The sequence below is a fragment of the Solea solea genome, chromosome 7, assembly GCF_958295425.1.
Source record: "Solea solea chromosome 7, fSolSol10.1, whole genome shotgun sequence".
NCBI classification, from domain to species: domain Eukaryota; kingdom Metazoa; phylum Chordata; class Actinopteri; order Pleuronectiformes; family Soleidae; genus Solea; species Solea solea.
This window is the reverse complement of record NC_081140.1, coordinates 29,523,529-29,545,687: the sequence shown is the minus strand read 5'-3', so window position 1 is coordinate 29,545,687 and position 22,159 is coordinate 29,523,529. Positions and strand designations below refer to the sequence as shown.

Sequence of the window (22,159 nt, the reverse complement as noted above, 5' to 3'; positions counted from 1 at the left end):
CATTTCTTCTGGTGGACTTTGACGACTCTCTGGAGAGAAGGAGCTGAGTTCCAGACCTCGCCGCTGCATCTCCTCCTCCTCCTCCTCCTCCTCCTCCTCCTCCTCCTCATCATTGTCTCTGTGTCACGGCTGTGATGGAGAGTGACTTTTGGACAGTGAGACATCCGCTGTCCTTTGTCCATGTTGAATGGGAGTGGAAATTGTGCGACAGAAGAGTCGTCCAGATGGACACAAAGGAGTGAGGTCTCTGTCCAAGTGTGGACGTTATTATCAGACACAAAAGACAAGAGGGAAATACACGAGTCTCTGAAGTGTGAGAGTTACAAACTCTCCTCCGTCCTCAGATTTACACACTTTCAACTAAAGCAGCAGAGAGATTTAACTGTGAGATTAATGATATGTGTGTAGTGGTGTCATATATGTATATACGTATAAATATATATATATATATATATATATATATATATATATATATATATATATATATATATATATATATATATATATATATATATACATATATATATATGTATGTTGTAATAATAATATGTATACTATTATTATTCATGTACTTTTGCCCTTGTATTTATCCGCGTGTGTGTGTGTGTAGGTACAGCATTCAGCTGTTGACCTCTGACCACTCTTTTTATTTTCACAATTTATCAACAAAAGTACTTTTTTTATGGAGTAAAATGTTCCATAAATGCTGAGTCAAAGCTTAAACTCCGCCCCCTCACTTTAGACCCACTGAGATTCTGACTCAGCAAATTCACTTATATAATAACTCAATATCGTCTCCTTATGTTCCTTTTTTTAATTCATACAGTAATAAAGTTTATAGTTTCACTCAACTGTATCAAATATGTGAAGCTTTTCTGTGTGAAAATGAAGAAAATATCAAATATGTGAAGCTTTTCTGTGTGAAAATGAAGAAAATATCAAATATGTGAAGCTTTTCCGTGTGAAAATAAAGAAAATATCAAATATGTGAAGCTTTTCTGTGTGAAAATGAAGAAAATATCAAATATGTGAAGCTTTTCTGTGTGAAAATGAAGAAAATATTAAATATGTGAAGCTTTTCTGTGTAAAAATGAAGAAAATATCAAATATGTGAAGCTTTTCTGTGTAAAAATGAAGAAAATATCAAATATGTGAAGCTTTTCTGTGTGAAAATGAAGAAAATATCAAATATGTGAAGCTTTTCTGTGTAAAAATGAAGAAAATATCAAATATGTGAAGCTTTTCCGTGTGAAAATGGACAAACATTTGTGCTGAAGTTCATGTGAGGTCGTTTGGGCTCCAGCTGAAGCAGAAGCTCAGCAGCACCCCCTGCTGGTGTGAGGCTGTCAGTACACATCTGTTCTGGGCGACTTTCAGCACAAAGGTCAGCAGATGATGAAAAATCAAGTTTAATCACAGAAATTGTGGTTGTACAATAATATAGCAATAAAATAATATAAAGTAAAAGAGTAAAATAACAGTCAGTGAGTATTCTTTGTAAAACTTTATGTTTTTATCAAATAAAAGATTTGTTTTCATCTCTAAAAATAACCTTTCACACTCATTCTTCTTTCTGTCTTTTATTTATTGTAGAGAAACACAGGTCACATAAATTATGTTTATTCCGTCATATTCTGATGGAATAAACATAATCTGAAGAAAATATCCCCCCTTTTTTTCTGTCTGTGACTTGGTCTCTTCCACTTCCTGTTTGTGGTCCATATAAGGGCGTGTCACAGAGGTCACAGGTCAAACAGAAAACAGCAGAAAACAAACAGGTGAGCATTTGCAGATGAACAAGTTTAACAAGTTTAAAGTTAAATCAGTGAATTCTGTTAAAGGGATAATGACAAAAATGTGAGGAGTCGACTCAAAGTCAGGTTTATGATTAAAGTAAAGAAACTTGTGAGTGAACACGATCACAAACACACGAGTGAAACTTTAATCCACGTCGTCACTGTGTGACTTCATCTCCACTAAAGGTGTCAGAGTTCTTTAGTTTTTAAAGAAAATCTCTGTCTTTTAAAAGAACTAAGATTAATCTGTGTGAACTCCTTCAAAATAAGAGACAAATAGTGATTCAGTGAAACAGTGATTCATTGCATTGACCACTAGGTGGCAGACAAGAACAGAGTAACTCGTCATTATGTTTAATCTTTGAATGTTTCACAGCTCATTTAAAGTATCTGTGCCTTGCTCAGTGGCAGCACAGCCCTTGACCCGTCCCAGTCACGAGCTCACTTCCTTTCCACTTGGCCACGGGATGCACCAAAAGCATCAGACGTTAACATGACAAAACTGTGAAGACGAAGCACGACTGTAACATGAATAAGTCATAAGTCATGTAACATGTATGTGTCACACACACACAGGTCACACACACAGGTCACACAGGAACATGTATCATGTAATAAATCCATTACATTTCATTAAAAATACAAGACTTGGCTCCACCCACATAAATATTTCACCTGATGACCCATTTAATGTGAACCTGGACTAGAACCTGGACCAGAACCTGGACTAGAACCTGAACCAGAACCTGGACCAGAACCTGGACCAGAACCTGGACTAGAACCTGAACCAGAATCTGGACCAGAACGTTACATTTATCTGCAGCAAAATCACGTCGTCTTTCATCATCTTCCCGTTTCCACAGCAACTTTACAAATTACAATGTTCTCAGACTGTGGAGTGTTCTCGTGTGTGTGAGCAACAAATAAATAAGATGAGGATTCAAAAATGTGTGAAACAAAACCATGGGATTAAAATGATGTGTTAATTTTCTTTAATCTCATATTTATTGATCATCTCTGTCTTTTTATTATGGACATAAATCCTGAGATTAAAGGTTTTAAAAGTGTTTGTTCGAGAAGATTTAAAACATTCTCCTCTGACACAGTGATGTTTGAGCTGCTGCTGTGGAGGATGACGACGCCAGGGGGCGACGGTGAGCAGCTGAGGCAGGTGAATAAGAAAGGAGGAGGAGTCGAAGGCAGAGAAGGAGGAGACACAGAGACATGACAGACAAGGAGGACACGAGAGGTTTGTGATCTTCACTCTCTCACTGCCCTCTCTGTGTGTGTGTGTGTGTGTGATGAAGGAGGGATGAGAGAGGAAGAGGAGAAGACAAAGCGACGATGCGTCTGTGAGTGTGTGTCTGTGTGTGTGTGTGTGTGTGTGTGTGTGAGAGAGAGAGAGAGAGAGAGAGAGCACTGAAGACATGACTTAACGAGAGAGTGAAGCTTCTGTGGAGGACAACTTTACACCGTGTGTGTGTGCGCGTGTGTGTAGATGTTGGATCATGGAGATGAAGATCAGAGCTGGATCTGTGCTCATGTTACTGTGGATTCTACAAGGTAATGAATGCTTTATTTCATCAGGAGTAAACTGACACTGAGACAGACAGACAGACAGACAGAGACACTGAGGGACAGACAGACCCTGGGAGACAGACAGGAGGACACAGGTCAGATACTAACTATTCAGTCCTAAAACAGATCATGTAAAAAATTACAAACATATTTCTGTTGAAAAATTTATTGATTTACTCATGAAGTTAAAACCTGCTACAGGTTCATGTTCTGGTTCTGGTTCCTCTTCATGTTCAGGTTCCTCTACGTGTTCAGGTTCAGGTTCAGTTTCTGGTTCATGTTCTGGTTCTGGTTAATGTTCATGTTCATGTTCATGTTCAGTTTCTGGTTCTGGTTCTGGTTCTGGTTCATGTTGTGAATGAGCTGAGTCTGTGAACGAGTGAATGGAAAAACTGACAGATCTGTTGATTCAGTGGATTTACTCATTTACATTTCTTCATCATTTTTTCTTTTAATGTTTCTGACATGAATGAGCTGAGCAGCCTGCTCACAGATCATCCTGTCACAACATCATCCTGTCACAACATCATCCTGTCACAGAGTGTCAGTCAGCTCATGTTAATGAAGTGCAGCTCAGAACTGTTGCTAATAACCCTGTCACTTTCAACACATTAATAATGATCCATAATTAACTATATTCACACGCTCACTTCCTGTGTTTACTAATCTGCCAGATTATTTCCTGTAATCTTTCAATCCCAGACACAGAGATGTTTTACAGAGTTACTGCACTAGAGTGTTTTTACTGTGGATACAATTTAGTCAAGTCTGTTCACAGAGGGAAGCTACTACTACAACTACTACAACTAGTACAACTAGTTCAACTACTACAACTACTATAACTAGTTCAACTACTACAACCACTACAACTAGTACAACTAGTACAGCTACTACAACTACTACAACTAGTACAATCTCTACTCCTACTATAACTACAGCTACTACAACTAGTACCGCCTTTCACTATTTATCTGTTTTTTATACTTCTATCCAAAGTATAAAAAGTATTCTATCAGTTATTGCTGCTGCTTATGTTTCAGTTATTGCTGCTGCAGATGTTTCAGTTATTGCTGCTGCTTATGTTTCAGTTATTGCTGCTTATGTTTCAGTTATTGCTGCTTATGTTTCAGTTATTGCTGCTGCTGATGTTTCAGTTATTGCTGTTACAGATGTTTCAGTTATTGCTGCTGCTGATGTTTCAGTTATTGCTGTTGCAGATGTTTCAGTTATTGCTGCTGCTGATGTTTCAGTTATTGCTGATGCCTCCGTTATTGCTGCTGCTGATTTCTCAGTTATTGCTTTGCAGATGTTTCAGTTATTGCTGTTGCTGATGTTTCAGTTATTGCTGCTGCTTATGTTTCAGTTATTGCTGCTGCTGATGTTTCAGTTATTGTTGTTACAGATGTTTCAGTTATTGCTGCTGCTGATGTTTCAGTTATTGCTGTTACCGATGTTTTAGTTATTGCTGCTGCTGATGTTTCCGTTATTGCTGTTGCTGATGTTTCCGTTATTGCTGTTGCAGATGTTTCTGTTATTGCTGCTGCTGATGTTTCCGTTATTGCTGCTGCAGATGTTTCCGTTATTGCTGTTGCAGATGTTTCCATTATTGCTGCTGCTGATGTTTCCGTTATTGCTGTTGCTGATGTTTCCGTTATTGCTGTTGCAGATGTTTCTGTTATTGCTGCTGCTGATGTTTCAGTTATTGCTGTTGCAGATTGTTCCGTTATTGCTGCTGCTGATGTTTCCGTTATTGCTGTTGCAGATGTTTCAGTTATTGCTGCTGCTTATGTTTCAGTTATTGCTGCTGCTGATGTTTCCGTTATTGCTGTTGCAGATGTTTCGTTATTGCTGCTGCTGATGTTTCCTTTATTGCTGTTGCAGATTGTTCTGTTATTGCTGCTGCTGATGTTTCCTTTATTGCTGTTGCAGATGTTTCGTTATTGCTGCTGCTGATGTTTCCGTTATTGCTGTTGCAGATTGTTCTGTTATTGCTGCTGCTGATGTTTCCTTTATTGCTGCTGCTGATGTTTCCGTTATTGCTGTTGCAGATGTTTCCGTTATTGCTGCTGCTGATGTTTCCGTTATTGCTGTTGCAGATGTTTCCGTTATTGCTGCTGCGGATGTTTCGTTATTGCTGCTGCTGATGTTTCAGTTATTGCTGTTACAGATGTTTCAGTTATTGCTGTTGCAGATGTTTCAGTTATTGCTGTTGCAGATGTTTCAGTTATTGCTGCTGCTGATGTTTCAGTTTTTGCTGATGCCTCCGTTATTGCTGCTGCTGATTTCTCAGTTATTGCTTTGCAGATGTTTCAGTTATTGCTGTTGCTGATGTTTCAGTTATTGCTGCTGCTTATGTTTCAGTTATTGCTGCTGCTGATGTTTCAGTTATTGCTGTTACAGATGTTTCAGTTATTGCTGCTGCTGATGTTTCAGTTATTGCTGTTACCGATGTTTTAGTTATTGCTGCTGCTGATGTTTCCGTTATTGCTGTTGCTGATGTTTCCGTTATTGCTGTTGCAGATGTTTCTGTTATTGCTGCTGCTGATGTTTCCGTTATTGCTGCTGCAGATGTTTCCGTTATTGCTGTTGCAGATGTTTCCATTATTGCTGCTGCTGATGTTTCCGTTATTGCTGCTGCTGATGTTTCCGTTATTGCTGTTGCAGATGTTTCTGTTATTGCTGCTGCTGATGTTTCCGTTATTGCTGTTGCAGATTGTTCCATTATTGCTGCTGCTGATGTTTCCGTTATTGCTGTTGCAGATGTTTCAGTTATTGCTGCTGCTTATGTTTCAGTTATTGCTGCTGCTGATGTTTCCGTTATTGCTGTTGCAGATGTTTCGTTATTGCTGCTGCTGATGTTTCCGTTATTGCTGTTGCAGATGTTTCGTTATTGCTGCTGCTGATGTTTCCGTTATTGCTGTTGCAGATTGTTCTGTTATTGCTGCTGCTGATGTTTCCTTTATTGCTGCTGCTGATGTTTCCGTTATTGCTGTTGCAGATGTTTCCGTTATTGCTGCTGCTGATGTTTCCGTTATTGCTGTTGCAGATGTTTCTGTTATTGCTGCTGCGGATGTTTCGTTATTGCTGCTGCTGATGTTTCTTCTGCTGTTGTTAAGCTTTGTTCAGTTTATCGATGTTTCTGCTGTTGCAGATGTTTCAGTTATTGCTGTTTCTGCTGCTGCTGCTCAGTGGGTTGTGGTCAGTGATCGACCTCGCTCTCTCTGTCGTTAACGTTGTACCACGTCCACGGTACCACGGTTTCTGTGAGTTTCAGCTTCTTAAATGTGAACATTTTCTGGTTTCTTTGCTCCATGACACAAAGACATCATTCAAACTCAATCAAGAAAATACAAATGAATGAAGAAAATGATCGACAAGTTCATTGATTATAAAAATAAACGTTAGTTGAAACATAAACACAAAGATTCACTGAGATTCAGGAAATTCGGAACAAAGAGACTGTGGCAATGTCAGCTGACATAGTGTGAGAGGCGGGGTCACAACCTGATAGGCGGGGTCACAACCTGGACACATCACCTGTCCATCACAGGGACACAGAGAGACAAACAAGATTATGTGACCTCACAATAAAACATATGTGATATAAAATGACTCAACAACACATAAGAAGAAGAATAAAAAACACATTTTATAAAGTCTGAAGATGTGACAGGACGTCCATATAAGGAGTGGTGATTTAGCAGCTGATCTGAGGGGCGTGGTCTAAGAGTTAAAATAAAACACAGAGACGGAGAATCATTAAAACACTCTGAAATCTGCCCACAGAAGTCAAACAGGCTGGAAATCTTTCAACGCCTACAACAGAGATTAAATGAGTCAGAAAATGAAGCAACATCTGAACAACGTTCACACACACACACACACACACACAGACAGACAGAAGTGTGGGTGTTCTCTCCTAATTGACCACAGATCCAGTGATAGTTCAGCAGCTTCTCTGGACTCCTGTTGAGGGACAGACACACACACACACACACACAGACACTGATTGGAGGCAGAAGCAGACGCAGGATCTCGGTGTAAGAACCCGCTCAGAATAATTGGAGCAGTAAAGAGAACAGAGAAGCTGATGTTGGTGTTTCTCTGTGACATAGATCCAGCTGTAGATCGCAGCGCTTTGGTGACGCCTCGTCGAGTTGATGTGACTGAGGCTGTGATTAAAAACAACACTCACACACACACCTGGACAGTCTGTGTCTCTGAGGACATGATGATGTTCCTGGAATCTGCTTTGTCCATGTTCACCAGTACTAATCTAACTAAAGTAACTCAGTTAATTGTCAGATGTGGGTTAACCTGTAGTTATGATGCCTTCACATGCTTTCAGAATTATGGTAAATATGAGTTCCTGACAAACGCCCCTACACGTTGTGATTGGATGTCGTGGGAGATGATTTTGACATTTAGATTAAGACAAGATTCATCATGAGTGGTAAATAAATCCTTTATTATAATTAGAAAATACTCAAAATACTACACTGCTGATAGAGTCAATAAAATAGTACATTAGTCTACTCACTGTTCACGTTTGACTGTAGACAGGGTCTAAGGACAGAGGGTAAAAGGGCAGAGGGTCTAAAGACAGCGTCTAAGGACAGAGAGTCTAAAGACAGAGGGTCTAAAGACAGGGTCTAAGGACAAAGGGTAAAAGAACAGAGGATCTAGTAAATACAGAGGGTCTAAGGACAGAGGGTAAAAGGGCAGAGGGTCTAAAGACAGAGGGTCTAAGGGCAGAGGGTCTAAAGACAGCGTCTAAGGACAGAGAGTCTAAAGACAGAGGGTCTAAGGACAGAGGGTCTAAAGACAGAGGGTAAAAGAACAGTGGGTCTAACTGTATCCTCGTCCTTCAGCTCAATTAATAACCAAAACAATAGTTTTACCAAAGAAGCACAAACATCTTTCTGATGAAGGAAAGTGTTTTATTGTTCTGTCATTATTGACTCGTAGTAGTAACACCATAACACTGTTGCTAACACTAGTATTTGTAACAGTAACACTGTAACTAACACTATTACTAGTGTAACAGTGCTGCTGACGCAGCAACAGCAGCAGCAGTAGCAGCAGCAGCAGTAGCAGCAGCAACAGCAGCAGCAGTAGCAGCAGCAGTAGCAGCGTCCGTCTCCCGCTGCAAAGAAAACACCGCGCTTCGATCATTGGAAAAATGTATTCAGAGAGACAGAATCAGACGTGGGGGGGGATTTCGGGACAGGTTGGATTCAGGCTTAAAGACCCTCAGGTCAGGTTGTAATTTTCAGGCCCGTTGAGAACTCCAGTGTGAAGGTTTAAGGACAGAGGGTAAAAGAACAGCGGGTCTAAAGACAGGGTCTAAGGACAGAGGGTCTAAAGACAGGGTCTAAGGACAGAGGGTCTAAAGACAGCGAGTCTAAGGACAGAGGGTCTAAAGACAGGGTCTAAGGACAGAGGGTCTAAAGACAGCGAGTCTAAGGACAGAGGGTAAAAGAACAGAGGGTCTACGGTCAGAGTCTAAAGACAGAGGGTCTAAAGACAGAGGGTAAAAGAACAGAGGATCTATAGACAGGGTCTAAGGACAGAGGGTCTAAAGACAGAAGGTCTAAGAACAGAGGGTAAAAGAACAGAGGATCTATAGACAGGGTCTAAGGACAGAGGGTAAAAGAACAGAGGATCTAAAGACAGAGGGTCTAAGAACATGGTCTAAGAACTTAGGGTCTAAAGACAGAGGGTCTAAGAACAGAGGGTAAAAGAACAGAGGATCTAAAGACAGGGTCTAAGGACAGAGGATCTAAAGACAAGGTCCAAGGACAGAGGGTAAAAGGGCAGAGGGTCTCAAGACCGCGTCTAAGGACAGAGAGTCTAAAGACAGAGGGTCTTAGGACAGAGGGTCTAAAGACAGGGTCTAAGGACAAAGGGTCTAAATACAGAAGGTCTAAGAACAGAGGGTAAAAGAACAGAGGATCTATAGACAGGGTCTAAGGACAGAGGGTAAAAGAACAGAGGATCTATAGACAGGGTCTAAGGACAGAGGATCTAAAGACAGGGTCTAAAGACAGAGGGTCTAAAGACAGAGGGTAAAAGAACAGAGGATCTATAGACAGGGTCTAAGGACAGAGGGTCTAAAGACAGAAGGTCTAAGAACAGAGGGTAAAAGAACAGAGGATCTATAGACAGGGTCTAAGGACAGAGGGTAAAAGAACAGAGGATCTAAAGACAGAGGGTCTAAGAACATGGTCTAAGCTCTTAGGGTCTAAAGACAGAGGGTCTAAGAACAGAGGGTAAAAGAACAGAGGATCTAAAGACAGGGTCTAAGGACAGAGGATCTAAAGACAAGGTCTAAGGACAGAGGGTAAAAGGGCAGAGGGTCTAAAGACCGCGTCTAAGGACAGAGAGTCTAAAGACAGAGGGTCTTAGGACAGAGGGTCTAAAGACAGAGGATAAAAGAACAGAGGATCTATAGACAGGGTCTAAGGACAGAGGGTAAAATAACAGAGGATCTATAGACAGGGTCTAAGGACAGAGGGTAAAAGAACAGAGGATCTATAGACAGGGTCTAAGGACAGAGGATCTAAAGACAGGGTCTAAAGACAGAGGGTCTAAGGACAGAGGGTCTAAGTACAGGGTCTAAGAACTTAGGGTCTAAGAACAGAGGATCTAAAGACAGGGTCTAAGGACAGAGGGTAAAAGAACAGAGGATCTATAGACAGGGTCTAAAGACAGAGGGTCTAAAGACAGAGGGTCTAAGAACAGAGGATCTATAGACAGGGTCTAAGGACAGAGGATCTAAAGACAGGGTCTAAAGACAGAGGATCTAAGGACAGAGGATCGAAAGACAGAGGGTATAAGAACAGAGGGTAAAAGAACATAGGGTCTAAGGACAGAGGGTCTAAAGACAGGGTCTAAGGACAGAGGGTCTAAAGACAGCGTCTAAGGACAGAGAGTCTAAAGACAGAGGGTCTAAAGACAGGGTTAAAGGACAGTTGGTCTATGGACAGCGGGTCTAAAGACAGGGTCTAAGGACAGAGGGTCTAAGAACAGAGGGTCTAAAGACAGGGTCTAAGGACAGATGGTCAAAAGACAGCGTCTAAGGACAGAGGGTTAAAGGACAGTTGGTCAGACAGAGTCCTTGTTGTACAGACTTGTGTATAGACAGTATTTCGAGGCAGATAGTGTTTGTGATGTTGGGCTATGGAAATAAAATTGACTCTTTGCTGCTGTTTCTTTGCTCTTGCTGCTGCTGCTGCTGCTGCTGCTGCTGACAGGTGTGTTGTCACCTCCTCCACCTCTGCAGCCACATGTTCTCAGACTAATGAGGGTGACAGGCCCAGATTTTCCCTCCTGACAGATGAGAAGATCAAGACACTGAGTCTCTGTGTGAGAATCATCAGACACTGCAGTTAAATGAGGTGTGTGTGTGTGTGTGGGGGGGGGGGTGTTTACAGCAGCGTAGGCGAGTGTCGTCGTGACGATTTAGACCAGGTGCAAACACTAATGAGCTGCATTCAGTCTTTAAACGAGACCTTTGGTCCAGAAGAAACCACATCACACACACACACACACACACACACACTAACCACATTTCGTTTGCCACAAAGCTTTTTCTTAACGCTGAGGTTTGAGCAAAAAAAAAAACCTGCTGAAATTATTTCTTTCTGCAGTTCATCAAAAAAAACTCATTTTTCTTAAACAAAACAGTGATAATGAGGTTTCTGTAAAAAGAAATACAGTTTTATCAGCATTTTTCAAACAAACGTTTCCTTTTATGTTTAAATTTTTTTCTGTTTCTGATTCTGACGTTCAGGGAGAAAATGAGTTTCTCTGTCAGACCATGTTTCTGGATTGTGGTGTCAGGGTTTCTGGACTGTGGTGTCAGGGTGTGATGGGTTTCCTGTGGCCGGTCTGTGTCGTCGTCGTGATCTGTGTCGTCGTCCTGAGGCAGAGACAGAGAGGACAGATTAGTTTCCTGTGAGGACAGACTCCTTCTGCTGCTGGACTCTGGCAGCAGATGGTGAGGACGGTTGTTGAGTCCAGATTAATACGGTCATCTGATGTGAGGTGGAACCTGTCCTCAGGAGTCGGGGTCAAATCCGGCGGCTTCTGCTGCTCCTGTGCGTCCTTACGTCTTATTAACGGTGTTTTTGTCTCTGACGTCGATCTGCTCCATGATTCAGGTGTTTTAATAATCACTGATTTGATTTATTTATATACAAAGTGTTTCACAATTGGAGGAAAGTTTATGCATCATTTAATTTATAATTTTTTTTAAAAGTATTGACAATATTGTTAGTGGGAGGAGCTAACGTGATACAACCACAACACTGTCACACTGGGGGCGTGGTTAGATCCTCGACTCCACCTCTGCTTTGGTGTCGTTTTGATCATTATTTGATTTACAGTGGAGACACATACACATCTGCTCAGCTCATTTAAATACAATCAGTTCATCTCCTGTAGAAACAGTTTATTCATAAATGAAGGTGAAGACGTGTCAGAAACATGAGGATCTAAAATAAAATAATAAAAAAACATGAGGATCTAAAATAAAATAATAAAAAAACATGAGGATCTAAAATAAAATAATAAAAAAACCATGAGGATCTAAAATAAAATAATAAAAAATAAAAAAACCATGAGGATCGAAAATAAAATAATAAAAAAACCATGAGGATCTAATATCAATTTCCCTGTTTCCTCTCTCTGTTGTTTTCATTAATCCTTCACTTCTCTGCCCTCGAGTGTTTTTCTGCCACTGAAACGTCATTTCAGCGTGAATCTTCATCTGCTGCTGCTGTCACTGCTGTTAGTGACTGCTGCTGCTGCTGCTGCTGGTGCTGTTGCTGCTACTGCTGCTGTTGCTGTTGCTGCTGTTACTGCTGCTGCTGTTGTTGTTGCTGCTGCTGCTGTTACTACTTTTACTTTTACTGCTGCTGGTGCTGTTGCTGTTGCTGCTACTGCTGCTGCTGTTACTGCTGCTACTGCTGCTGCCGCTACTGCTGCTGCTGCTGTTACTGCTGCTGGTGCTTTTGCTGCTACTGCTGCTGCTGCTGTTGCTGCTACTGCTGCTGCTGCTGCTGCTGTTACTGCTGCTGGTGCTTTTGCTGCTACTGCTGCTGCTGCTGTTGCTGCTGCTGCTGCTGCTGCTGCTACTGCTGGTGCTGTTGCTGCTGCTGGTAATGCTGCTGATGTTACTGCAGTTGCTGCTGCTGTTGTTACTGCTGCTGCTGCTGCTGCTGATGCTGCTGTTGCTGCTACTGCTGCTGCTGCTGTTACTGCTGCTGGTGCTGTTGCTGCTACTGCTGCTGCTGCTACTGCTGGTGCTGTTGCTGCTACTGCTGCTGCTGCTACTGCTGGTGCTGTTGCTGCTGCTGGTAATGCTGCTGATGTTACTGCTGTTGCTGCTGCTGTTGTTACTGCTGCTGCTGTTACTGCTGCTGGTGCTGTTGCTGCTACTGCTGCTGCTGCTACTGCTGGTGCTGTTGCTGCTGCTGGTAATGCTGCTGATGTTACTGCTGTTGCTGCTGCTGTTGTTACTGCTGCTGCTGTTGCTGCTGATGCTGCTGTTGCTGCTGCTGCTGCTGCTGCTGCTGCTGTTGCATGAGGACGAATACCTCGGGGTGTTGACGCTCAGAATAGAAATAACCTGGCAAATGGCATTTTATAATCTGTGATCTGTCACAGCCCGGGAATAATTGGCTCTTTGGGATGGAAGTGTGAGGATTGAAGCCGGGCAGAGTAATGACCTGAGTGTCTGTTCATATGTTCATGTGCTCACGTTCACATGTTCATGTGTTCACGTTCATGTGTTCATATCTACAGACTGAGAAACTGTTTTTTTTATATTATTAAGATGAAAGTGTGTAATTTACTGGTTTATCTCTGCTCTGAAAACCTGTAGGGACGAGATAAACCAGAACCTTCACACTTCACATATTCTGCCTTTAACCTGGAACATGATGATGAAGATGACGATGAAGAGTCATAAAGCTTCACTGCTGTCTGACTGGAAACAGATCAGCTGTGAAGACTGCTCCATACAGAACACACAGAAGCTACCTAATAATAACATGAACAACATCATCTGTTACAGAACCAACAGTTAAATGAACATGACGTTCATTGATGGTGTTAAATTCAGATTTTTATATGTTTATAATGATATAAATATTGTAATTATATATCACATTATGATGTGAGGAGGAACCTGCAGTGTTTTATTATTGTGAATGGTTTCTTTCTAATCGGATTAAAGTGAAGTCAGAGACAAAGATTCTGCCCTCAGGTTCTGTTTGTTCCTTCAGCTCAGTGTTTTCTGTGAAACAGCTTCAAAAACAAAGATCAGGACCACGTTTGTTTTTCACTCCAGCACAGAAACTACAGAACATTCAGGAACATACAGAACTTACAGGAACATAAAGTACATACAGAACGCACAGGAACATACAGGAACATACAGAACTTACAGGAACATAAAGTACATACAGAACTTACAGGAACATAAAGTACATACAGAACGCACAGGAACATACAGGAACATACAGAACTTACAGGAACATAAAGTACATACAGAACGCACAGGAACATAAAGTACATACAGAACGCACAGGAACATACAGGAACATACAGAACTTACAGGAACATACAGGAACATAAAGTACATACAGAACGCACAGGAACATACAGAACTTACAGGAACATAAAGAACATTCAGGAACATACAGAACATACAGAACATACTGAACATACTGAACATTCAGGAACATACAGAACTTCAGGAGCATACTGAACATACAGGAACATGCAGAACATACAGGAACATACAGAATATACTGAACATACAGGAACCTGCAGAACTTACTGAACATACAGGAACATACTGAACATTCAGGAACATAAAGGAACATACTGAACATTCAGGAACATACAGAACATACTGAACATACAGGAGCATACTGAACATTCAGGAACATACAGAACATACAGGAACATACTGAACATTCAGGAACATAAAGGAACATACTGAACATTCAGGAACATACAGAACATACAGGAGCATACTGAACATTCAGGAACATACAGAACATACAGGAACATACTGAACATTCTGAACATACAGGAGCATACAGAACATACAGGAACATACTGAACATTCTGAACATACAGGAACATACTGAACATTCTGAACATACAGGAGCATACAGAACATACAGGAACATACTGAACATTCTGAACATTCAGGAACATACAGAACATACAGGAACATACTGAACATTCTGAACATACAGGAACATACTGAACATTCAGGAACATAAAGGAACATACTGAACATTCAGGAACATACAGAACATACTGAACATACAGGAGCATACTGAACACTCAGGAACATACAGAACATACAGGAACATACCGGAACATACTGGAACATACAAGAACATAGAGGAACATATAGAACATACAGGAACATAGAAGAACATAGAGGAACATACAGAACATGCAGAACATAGAGAAAATGTGTTGCACTGTTTTCACTCAGACAATAATAATAATCTCATATGTTACTGTGGCTAAAGTGGGAGGAGTCAGTGCTTGTCAGGTGCTTGTGTCTCAGGTCAGTGGACAGTGGTTGTCATGGTTTCCTGGTCTTGTGAAGCTGAAGCTGAAGCTAAAGCAGCTTTAGTGGATAATGAGATTAAAGCGTCTTAAGAGACGATGATTGTTTATCAGTGAAGCTGCTGCTCACGAGTGTGTGTGTGTGTGTGTGAGAGGCTGCAGAGGTCAGAGGACAAACAGGAGTGGTTCACTCACTCACTGCACTAATGTGTGTGTGTGTGTGTGTGTGTTTAACGAGCAGAGCACTTACTGTCACTTTAACACAAAGACAGAAAAATAAAAACATCGATAATGACAAGAGCTTCAAAACGTCTAAGACGATCGATGCTCAGCTCAGCTGTGCTTCACCCTTTCACTGCACCCTGTTTTCACACGTTCACAAGAGAATCAGAGCCTTTATCATCATATAACAACCAGAACTAGAGTCTACAGCTGAAACCAGAGAAAACATCTACAACACTAACACTTATACGTGAATATTCCTCCTTAATGTGTTCATTATTGATTCATTCAGATTATAAATTGTTTGGGTAAATTCAGTTTCCTCGTTTCTATTAACATTATCATAATTATTATTATCATTGTTCACTTTTTAAAAGTCTGGCCAAATGGATCTCTTTAGTGTACCATCTGTGGTCCACAGGCCTCACTTTGAGCAGCACTTGTTTAGTGAAACCACAACAACCCAAGTTTGACTGAAACTGTATTTCACATAAACGCGTTAATTGAAATGATAAAATCGTGTTGCTATGCTAATGCTGCCCCCTAGAGGACAGCAGGAGAAAAGTATAACATAGAAATACATAAACATATGAACTCATTATTTTCATGATGAATTCATGTGTTGATTATTTTGTTTGATTAAAACCTGGAAATAATGATGATGATTTAGTTTTTAAAGATTTCTTTGTTTTTATGGAACAAAGAAATCAGAAAATATTCACATTTAAGAAGCTGAAAAATCACACAAACTAATTACTACACTCATTGATTAACTTAGTAATCAGTGAATAATGAATGAATGAATGCAGCTGTGGTGGAGACTGTGCAGCTTCAGTAAAACATCCCATAATGAGACGAGGTCCAGCAGAGAAGAGAATCAGCGTGGATTAAATCAGAGTCATAGACTTCACACGTTCACCATGATTCAGTGAGGCTTTTAAAGACCTCCAGGGTCCACTTATCAATGAGTGAGTGAATGCATCCTCTGAGACTCAACACACTCATGGTCAATTCATTTAATGTTACAACAAAGATGATATTTGAGTTGATGGAAATCTGTTACAACTATAATTATGAGAATAATCATCACGTCATTTATCTTATCGTTACTATTTAAAATGAGTCTATAATAATAAATATCTTCTGTTCTCTAAACTCTAACCATAAACACCAGCAACAAAACATGGAAAACACAACTAAAATAAAATAAAAGACATCAAAGATGAGTGAAAGTAACCATCACACAATCAAATCAAAACAATCACTAAATGAATGAACATTGAAGCAGAAAACTTTATTAATCCCGGGCTGAGCTACGTTTGCTCCTTCAGAATAAAATAAAATAACAATAAAATAACAGATGTCACTGGACGTCCGTCCTTCAGCCGGACTCTGGACATCGTCTGGACCTCGTCTGGACGTCTCCCGCACTTAGACGTCACTGTGTCAGAGTGTTTCTCTGCAGGGATCAATAAAGTTTCACATTAGTGAAGTAAATGCACGACAGGAGCCACGCGACCTGCACTCATCAATCATCAGCTGCCGTGTGTGAGAGGACGAGAAGACGAGGACAAGTGTCTTCACTCAGAGCAGAGACACAAATCTGTGGCTGCACTCAACCACTGCAACCATTCACCCATTCATAAATTAATCTGCTTCTAATTTTATAATCCATTCATCAGTTTTTAGTGTTTGTGTGATTTTTCAGCTTCTTACACGTGAATATTTTAAGCAGAGAAATCATAGCGTCATCAGCGTATACTGTGACCGTGTGGAGCAGTTAGAGAGACTTGATATTTTCTCTTTTCTTTGCTCCATAAACAAAGAAATCCTTCACATTGTTGCAGAAAAACCTCATCATTTCACACGTTTGACAAACTCTGATCAATATTTCCTGACGTTTATGAACCAAACGACTGATCATGAAAATAATCTTTAGTTTCACTCACACTCCTGTGTTGTGGTGTTGTCCAAAGTGGGGCCTGTGGACCACAGTGGGCGCGGCAAGACAACGACACACCGTGTGCAAACGCCACATAATGTTTCTGTAGCAGCGTTCCAGCGCCGCCTACAGGCCGGTCACATGGACGACAGTGTTTTGAGTCATTTATTAAAAGTCAAACAAAGAAGAACTGATCTTGACGTCCAACATTTAAATCTGAATGATTCACTCTTTCACCAGCGCCGTAAGGATGTTTTCAAACAGGAAGTTCACAAACATCAGCCGGGCTCCTATTGGTTTATTCCAGCTGTCAATCACACAGGAAGTCACTCATATGCGTCTGTTTTCACTAAATATATAAATAAGATTTATTTATAAAACTGACATCGTGTTCTGTTGATGAAGATTGTCGCCCCCTGGTGGACATGTGTCTCTTCATCCATGTGTCCTCCGTGTCCTCATTACATGTTAAAATAGTGAGCTATAATTAGGCTTTTATTTTGAAATATTGATTTAGCCGATGTAAGGTGACATGAATTATTAATCTGCTAATTCCTCAGCCTAAGGTAAAGATTGAGTGTGAGGTGAGCTCCACTGCTCGTTTTAGTTTCATCTCTTCATTCATTCATTCATTCACCCATTCATTCTCTTTCAATACACTGCTTATGTTTTTTTCTCATTGACTTTATTTATTGAACAGTTAATAAAATTAAACCAAAGTGACTTAAATATGTAAAGCTGAGTTTAAATGACAAACATTTAATAATACATATATATGTATATGTATATATATATGTGTGTATATAGTTTTTTTAAAGCCACCTTTTAGATTATAAAGACCAAACAAAAAGAAAGACACAAGGAATAAAATCAGATTAAAATAATGACATTTAAAAGCTCATAAAAATAAATACATAAAAAGATGCGAAGAACAAAAACAGAAGCAGGAATTAAGATGTTTTATTCTTATTTTAATCACAATACTTTTGCTGTATTTGGTTTAAAAGTTGATTTAATGTTCCAAATGAAAAATCACTAAAAGTTAAAGGTGAATTTTATGAATATTATGTTAAATATGAAGTTAAATTCAGCCGCTCACAGGAAATGACTGTGAATGAATGTTCAAAGGTGACAGAGAGAGAGAGAGACAGAGAGACAGAGAGAGAGAGACACAGAGAGAGAGACACACAGAGAGAGAGAGACAGACAGAGAGAGAGAGACAGACAGAGAGAGAGAGAGAGACAGACAGAGAGAGAGACATAGAGAGAGCGACAGACAGAGAGAGAGAGAGAGACAGACAGAGAGAGAGAAAAATTAGCTCCTCCTAAAACAGTGATTTATGATTTTGTCTAAAGTCAGAGTCATAAATCATAAATCATAAATCATGGTGGCTCGTGAACACATGAATCTTTTCTACACTAAATGTCAAAGTTAAGTTTCATGAAAATCACTTTAGAAGTCATTTAAAGAATAAAAGTCTTCTGTGTAACTTTGTTTAATGTTTAGATGAAAGGAAAATGTTTCACTTTTAATAAAAGAACAAATGTAATCATTGACTTTAAAATGATGTCTTTATTACTTGAATTTATAATTTAACAATATAAAGATTTAGTTTTTAAATAAAGATCATCGCGCCATTAAGGCAGGAAGTATATATATATGTATATATATACATATATATGTATGTAATTTTGCTGCTAAAAACAATGATATTGAATCATTTTGACGTTTGAGAAACACTAACACATATAATATTATTAATGTTCTAACAATGTGAGTTTAAATTAGGATTAGGATTAGTTTACTGAGTGTAAACTGTGTGGATGTGAGAGATGGTGTGGATTATAATCCTCATTATGACACACAGAGAGAGCTCCTTTTAAGTCTCTAATCAGATCACTCAACTTCTTAATTACAGTCTGACTGTGTCCCACAGGAAGTGAAGTGGTGAAGTGGTGAAGTGGTGAGGCCGTGGACTCACTCTGTCACTCAAACTGCTCGACCCTCGACAACACGAGGCCGAGAAAACAGCGCCTGATCTTTGATGAAGATATTTATAAAGATTTAGTGTCACAGTGAGGAAGAGGAGGAAGGGGAGGGAGGGAGGAGGAGGAGGAGGAGGAGGAGAGGAAGAGGAGCAGGAGCGGAGGACACTGCAGACCCATTTTAACTCTGCCTTTCATTCTCTGCCACAGTGAGAGGGTGAGGAACTGTGGGACCTGTGATTGACAGCTGGAGTAAACTAGTTGAAGTTAAACTGATTAATGAAACCATTACACGTTAATATATAAGTATAAATGTGACAGTGTGTGTGTGTGTGTGTGGCGCCCCCTGCAGCTGAGACTGTGTTACTGTGACTCATGTTCAGAGTTACAGTATTGTTGACTCTGAAGAGAAGAATCCAGCTGAAGAGTGAGTCCAGGACCAGAATCATCCTGGACCACAATCATCCAGGACCACAATCATCCAGGACCACAATCATCCTGGACCACAGTCATCTAGGACCAGAATCATCCTGGACCACAGTCACCCAGGACCACAATCATCCTGGACGACAATCATCCTGGACCACAGTCATCCAGGACCACAATCATCCAGGACCACAATCATCCTGGACCACAATCATCCAGGAGCACAATCATCCTGGACCACAATCATCCAGGACCACAATCATCCTGGACCACAGTCATCCAGGACTACAATCATCCTGGACCACAATCATCTAGGACCAGAATCATCCTGGACCACAGTCACCCAGGACCACAATCATCCTGGACGACAATCATCTAGGACCACAATCATCCAGGACTACAATCATCCTGGACCACAATCATCTAGGACCAGAATCATCCTGGACCACAGTCACCCAGGACCACAATCATCCTGGACGACAATCATCTAGGACCACAATCATCCAGGACTACAATCATCCTGGACCACAATCATCTAGGACCACAATCATCCTGGACAGAATCATCTAGGACCAGAATCATCCTGGACCACAGTCATCCAGGAGCACAATCATCCTGGACCACAATCATCCAGGACTACAATCATCCTGGACCACAATCATCCAGGACTACAATCATCCTGGACCACAGTCACCCAGGACCACAATCATCCTGGACCACAGTCACCCAGGACCACAATCATCCTGGACGACAATCATCTAGGACCACAATCATCCAGGACTACAATCATCCTGGACCACAATCATCTAGGACCAGAATCATCCTGGACCACAGTCACCCAGGACCACAATCATCCTGGACGACAATCATCTAGGACCAGAATCATCCTGGACCAGAATCATCCAGGACCACAATCATCCTGGACCACAATCATCTAGGACTACAATCATCCTGGACCACAATCATCCAGGACCACAATCACCCTGGACCAGAATCATCTAGGACCACAATCATCCTGGACCAGAATCATCTAGGACCAGAATCATCCTGGACCACAGTCATCCAGGACCACAATCATCCAGGACCACAATCATCCTGGACCACAATCATCTAGGACCAGAATCACCCTGAGGCAGAGATGAATGAGGTTCTCTTTAATTACCACGTTAAACACAGATTCTTCTCGCTCATGTCAGGGATGTAAGATGAATTTAAAGCCTCTGCAGTCTCACACACACATGATCTATGATCACATGATCTATGATCACATGATGTCACAGAGACGAGCACAGATTAGTGAAGATCCTCCTTCATTTAAGGATTAATTCTGAGGATTAATCTGCTCAAAGACTCAAGAAGCGACTGAGACTTTTATCCTCCTCATATTTTTATCCAGAGCCGGACCAAGGCACAAGTGAACCTAGTGGCTGCTTGGGGCCCCCTGATCACCAGGGGCCCCTCACTAGTGTGTGTGGAGAAAAACAAACATTTGAACATAAAAACCAAGTCATTGTTTTCTTATTCATGTTCAGTCGACTGTTTGTGTCGCGGAGAAAACCACGTCACGTCAAATGCAGTTCAGGGCCCCATAAAGTCTTGGAGCGGCCCTGTTGTTTCTTCTTAAATGGGAATATTTTCCAGTTTCTTTGAGTTTGAATGATTTCTTTGTTTTTATGGATCAATCGTTTCATGTTTGTGATGATGATGTTCTCAGATTATAAATCTGTTTCTTTTGTTTACGTCAGAATGTTGATTTTCTTTCATGTGTTCATCAAAGTCTTTCATTTCCTGTCAACAAAAAAAAAAACCAAACTGACAAAATCAACTGTAAACTTCTACAAGTATTGTCATAATAATAAGTCTGGTTGCCACGGTAACGTGATAAACGATCATATCCATGTCCAGCTGAGTGAGGTGAGAGGATTGAGAGTGGGATTGTTCAGGGATTAGACGACAGATTAACACAGAGACAAACGTCTGTCTCTGCTGTCTCACGCTCACAGACGTCTGTCTGTCTCTGCTGTCTCACACTTACAGACGTCTGTCGGTCTCTGCTGTCTCACCCTCACAGACGCCTGTCTCTTTCTGTCTCACGCTCACAGATGTCTGTGATCACATGACCTCAGGTGTGTGTGTGTGTGTGTGAATGATCTCACTGTGATAATCTTTATTTTTAAAGTTAATCTTCAGTTCAACACTTGATTCATCTGTTCATCTGTGCTCCTCCTCCTCCTCACAGCTCCTCCTCCTCCTCACAGCTCCTCCTAAGTGAAGGTTCATGTGTTCATCTGTCAGAACACATCATCTCTAGCTCTCAGGATTCATCGTGTTATCATATTATTTGTATTATTTTTGTTATTTGTTGGATTAACCCTTTAACGTGGACATGCAGACAGGAAGCAGCTGTTGGGATCAGCTGATCCAGATTCACTTGTCCGGTTCTCCATGTGAGTGAGTGAACAACATATTCATCCTCTCATCAGCTCTTCTCTTGTGTGTGTGTGTGTGTGTGTGTGTGTGCGTGCGCAGGTGGGCAGCACATAGGTTTCTGGTTGAGGGCTGTGGTTCTGTGGTTCCCCTGAGCAAGGCACCAGATCCCTCTGTTCATG

At 40.9% G+C, this 22,159-nt stretch overlaps 1 protein-coding gene across 2 annotated transcripts in view; it reads left to right on the top strand.

Moving 5' to 3' along the window:
* The first annotated feature begins 3,052 nt into the window (after positions 1-3,052).
* Positions 3,053-22,159, top strand: part of esamb (endothelial cell adhesion molecule b) — a 28,812-nt gene continuing 9,705 nt past the window's right edge. The window contains exon 1 of one of the 2 annotated variants that reach the window (XM_058634882.1): positions 3,053-3,359. In XM_058634882.1, coding sequence (XP_058490865.1) covers positions 3,305-3,359 — 55 coding nt within the window. In that variant the 5' untranslated portion in view covers positions 3,053-3,304. The remainder of the gene's footprint in view (positions 3,360-22,159) is intronic. The other variant, XM_058634883.1, reaches the window with a different exon arrangement.